At 38.5% G+C, this 4,668-nt stretch overlaps 1 protein-coding gene across 1 annotated transcript; it reads right to left on the bottom strand.

Annotated features, from left to right (window-relative positions):
* Positions 1–847: 847 nt before the first annotated feature.
* LOC115221609 (A-agglutinin anchorage subunit-like) lies at positions 848–4,294 on the bottom strand. The gene is made up of 2 exons (XM_029791808.2): positions 3,875–4,294; positions 848–1,694 (listed from the first exon to the last, which is right to left on the bottom strand). The coding sequence occupies exons 1-2, from the start codon at positions 4,242–4,244 to the stop codon at positions 1,420–1,422; spliced, it is 645 nt and encodes a 214-aa protein (XP_029647668.2). The 5' UTR covers positions 4,245–4,294; the 3' UTR covers positions 848–1,419.
* Positions 4,295–4,668: the final 374 nt, after the last annotated feature.

Raw genomic sequence — 4,668 nt, 5'->3', positions numbered from 1 at the left:
TGTATGTGACTAGAAAGGATCTCGACACCCTACCAGTGCTTCGATGATAGATCCTTTCACGTTACATATGGAAGTTTTTTTAAAAATTAGAATTAGAACAAGGTAATGAACGTACACACATACATAGTGACTATAGTAGTGTTCAATAACTTAAAAACTAGACTTGATGTCACAAAGAAGGTTATATTTGGAATCAGGAGACCGATTTTGTACAGGAATTATGTCTATTTCCTAAACAACATATATATATATAATATGAATTGGAGATAAAACCACTATTATGCAACTCAAACAGTGATAGACATAAACCAATACATTGCATCTGTAACCAAAAAAAGTTGAAATTTGTCGCCTATTGATATCAAACAATTTTGTATCACTTATTCACTCGTCAAGCAAATTATGATGATAATCTGTAGTGTAGAAGATAGTGCCCATCTTTTAGTGACTTCATGCATATTTTCATGCACAAAAATGGTTGTATTGTTGATTTGTTTCTTTTTTTTATCTATTTATTTATACGTTTTCAAAAAAAACTTTCGGGATGAATTTCAGTTTATAACATCAATGGAAAATAGGTCTCATACTACAAAATTCTGCGTTACGGCAAGATTTTCAAAAGTGCGGTATGCTGTAACACGGGGAATTTCTACATGAGAAGTGATAAAAATAAGATGAAACGTCTGATACAATTGTAAAATTTTTTTTATTCCACTTAACAGAAAAATACATTGAAAATTTCAAAATTCAAAAAATCAAATTTTTATCCCATAAAAGTGTTTTCTACATTAATTTAGTGTCTGAAGTGAATTGGTATAATACCATATTGAGGGTATTCGGAGCAAATCAGTAAGGTGCCAAATAATGTATGCTTGAATTGACTCGCTAAGCTACAATACAGTGAATGTTTGGGAGGAATAGACAGGGTACCATAGAATGTGCTTTTGTGGGACAAATCGATAAGGCACCACACAGTGCAAGCTTGGGGCAAATCAGTTGAGACCTGTGCATACAACCAGGAGACCAGCAATTATTGACACTGTTTTCCTTCCTTCCAACACATTCGACTTCGTAGTCTGAGTTGCTCACACAAGTGGCTAACAAAAGTAGCCATCGTCGCATTGAGAAAGAGTGTGAGCTGGTCTTTCAAATTGGCCTCGTTAAAAGAAAAATAATTTCCGTCAACAACAGCAGATGTAGCACAGCTGTACACCTGGAGCAGTTAGCATGTGACATTAATTTGCACATCTGTGAAAATTTGTGTACGAGGAGAAGCTTAAGCAACATAGCATTCTGTGATAAAATAGTGTGAAACAACCACCGTAAAATAATAACAAAAGAAAAGATCATTGAAATTATATTTTCAATGAAAATTTGAAGACAGAAAATAAAAAAATGAGTATTTTGTTAGGGTTTCTTTTATGAAATTAGATAACCATATGCCCATTTAAACAATGGGAATAGATCCATGAGAATGATCAAGCCAAAAGGAATGGTGATGGTAAGCACTATGGCAGAGCCCATATAGAAAGAAGAAGCTCTTTTGTCTTCTATACTGATTTTTGAACGTATGTACTTGGATGTGATTTTACGTGGAATGGATAACTCTGAAGAGATTTGGCGTAACTTCATCCCTAGTTCCTCTTGGGTCAAATTCATCGATGTCTGTGAACAAGGACACCAGCATAAATTCGCTGGAACAGAAATATGAGAATTAGGCTAACTGTTGGAACATACCATTTACTACAAATAGTGATATTGGTAACATTGATAAAGATAATAGTGATATTGGTAACAGAAGATAATAGTGATATTGGTAACGAAAAGTTACCAATACAGTGATTGGTAGCTTTAACCCTCTAGTGTTTAAACCGGCCATATCAGGCCAAAATTGCCTTCCTGTTTTATTCTCAAACCAGCCAGCTCTGACCTCTCACACCTACCCTACAAAGTCATTCTAAAAATAAACAGGGACATCATCAATATCCCAGAGTTACAAGATGCTGTACAATTAATTTAAAATAATGTAATTAAACAGGCTTTACATTTGACAGATTAATCTGAATATTAAAGGGTTAAAGATAATAGTGATAATGGTAACAGAAAGTTATAAATCCATTAATCTGTAAGTACTGTATACACTTTTTCTGCTAATATCAAGTTCAAAATTAGCGGTGCGTATAATATATGGGTGAAAGGCGCATACTTAGTGGGTTAAGGGTGTTGCTCTCACGATTGCAAGATCGAGGTTTCAAATTCCTGGACCAGGTGATACGTTGTGTTCTTGAGTAAAACATGTCATTTCATGTTGCTTTTGTTCACTCAGCTTTAAATGAGTAACCCTGGGACGAACTGGCATCCCGTTCACAGGAATATGGTGACCTTGGTCACCTATACGCAATGGAAATCGGGTAACTGACCCTATGAATTTTTGAACTTGAGACAGTAATGTCCATGGATTGATGATAATAATACTTGATATTGGGGTGCAAAGTTTTATCCTACCTATTTTTATTTAGACAAAACATGAAATTTTATTCTTTTTGACTTATTTTGTCATCATATATCCATATACTCTTTACTCTTTTACTCTTTTACTTGTTTCAGCTATTTGACTGCGGCCATGCTGGTGCACCGCCTCTAGTCGAGCAAATCGACCCTGGGACTTATAATTTGTAAGCCCAGTACTTATTCTATCGGTCTCTTTTGCCGAACCGCTAAGTGATGGGGATGTAACACACCAGCATCGGTTGTCAAGCAATGCTAGGGGGACAAACACAGACACACAAATACATATACACACATACATATATACGACAGGCTTCTTTCAGTTTCCGTCTACCAAATCCACTCACAAGGCATTGGCCGGCCCGGAGCTATAGCAGAAGACACTTGCCCAAGATGCCATGCAGTGGGACTGAACCTGGAACCATTTGGTTGGTTAGCAAGCTACTCACCACACTGGTTTCAAATTTTGGTACGAGGCCAGCAATTTCAGGTGCAAGGAGCTACTCGATTACATCGACCCCAGTGATCAACTGTTACTTATTTTATCAACTGCGAAAGACTGAAAGGTAAAGTCAACCGCAGTGGAATTTGAACTCAGAATGTGAAGACAGACCAAATACCTATTTCTTTACTACCCACAAAGGGCTAAACACAAAGAGGACAAACAAGGACAGACAAACGGATTAAGTCGATTATATCGACCCCGGTACGTAACTGGTACTAATTTAATCGATCCCGAAAGGATGAAAGGCAAAGTCGACCTCAGCGGAATTTGAACTCAGAACGTAACGGCAGACGAAATACCACTAAGCATTTCGCCCGGTGTGCTAACGATTCTGCCAGCTCGCCGCCTTTATATAAAATAAAATATTACAATAGGGTTACAAATTTTGACACAAGGCCAGTAATCTCGGTGGAGAGGGTAAGTCGATTACATCGACCCCAGTATTGAACTGGTACTTATTTTATCGACCCAGAAAGGCTGAAAGATAAAGTCGACCCCGGCGGAATTTCAACACAGAGTCCATAAAATACCACTGTGGATCTTCAATTTATTATTTTGCTTGTTTGGACCCAAAAGAATTTCTATGGGTCCCAGCTGAGAATCACTGGTGTGGAAGTAAAACGGTACGCTAAGCGTAACTTAATGCGAATTTTGTCACGAAAATTTGATTTCAAGTTGGTAACAAGGTCTTTATAGTTTTCACTTTTGTGTTTCCCAAGGAAATTTTGCCCTACTTCTGCAAAGGCTAGCCAAGCTGATGCTTCATTTTCGCTCATTACTTTCCCGAAATTTGTTTCCTTCAAGAGCTTATGGACCCCAAAAAATTTTCGAAAGTGTGAAATCAAGACTGGAGAAACTCACGGGTTGTTGGGACTATGGTAACTGGATGGCCTTCAGCATTTGATGGTCCTCCTGCTTCTGTAACTGTCGAGGTAACGACTGGGTCAGCTTCTACTGAAGATGTTCCTTCTTGTGTAATTGCGTTGTGGTAAGACGATGACAGTGTCGACCACGATGACCATAATGATGAGGGATATGAGAAAGAGGAGGAGAATGAGTAGGAGGAAGTAGAGGATGGTACAGACAATGGAGAAGAGGTGGAGGTGGAGGAAGATAATGTAGACGGAGGTGATGAGGAGACGGAAGAAGAAGAGAAAGAAATGGAAAAGGAGGGGGCTAGTGATGTTATTAGCGATGTTGAAGTTGAAGATTGTGTATTAGTCGACTGCATTATCGTTGATGTTGTTGTCGCTGTTGTTGATGCAACCGTTGGACGACTCTTCAGGGCTTCAGAGGAGGGAAAAACAAAACAAATTAAATAACTTTTAACAACATCATGTATTAACAGGTGAGCGTATGTGTATGTGGTAGCGTAAGCAAGTGCGTGTGAGTATGTGTGTGTGTGTGTGTGTGTGTGTGTTTGCGTGTAGAGCAGTGCTTTTCAACATTTTTGCTGGAGCGGAACCCCAGAGAAACATTCCACTGGCTGGAGGAACCCCTGTGCAATAATTTAATAGTCTTATGCACACATATCTGCACAGGAGAATTAAAAATTACTGCCGATTTTAGCAGTTTTGTAACTTCTTGCGGAACCCCTGGACTGTACTGGCGGAACCCTAAGGTTCCGCGGAACCCTGGTTGAAAACCACTGGTGT

This window comes from Octopus sinensis, linkage group LG18 (genome assembly GCF_006345805.1).
Source record: "Octopus sinensis linkage group LG18, ASM634580v1, whole genome shotgun sequence".
NCBI lineage: Eukaryota > Metazoa > Mollusca > Cephalopoda > Octopoda > Octopodidae > Octopus > Octopus sinensis.
The sequence above is the reverse complement of the archived record's forward strand: the minus strand, read 5'-3'. Positions and strand labels throughout refer to the sequence as shown.

What these genes read in the sequence shown, in the direction of transcription:
- LOC115221609 (XM_029791808.2), bottom strand. Translation starts at nt 4,244, where the DNA reads ATGCAGTCGACTAATACACAATCTTCAACTTCAACATCGCTAATAACA. An exon ending in TACCATAGTCCCAACAACCC is followed by an intron (nt 1,695 to 3,874) that starts GTGAGTTTCTCC and finishes TTTCTGTTCCAG; the next exon opens with CGAATTTATGCTGGTGTCCT.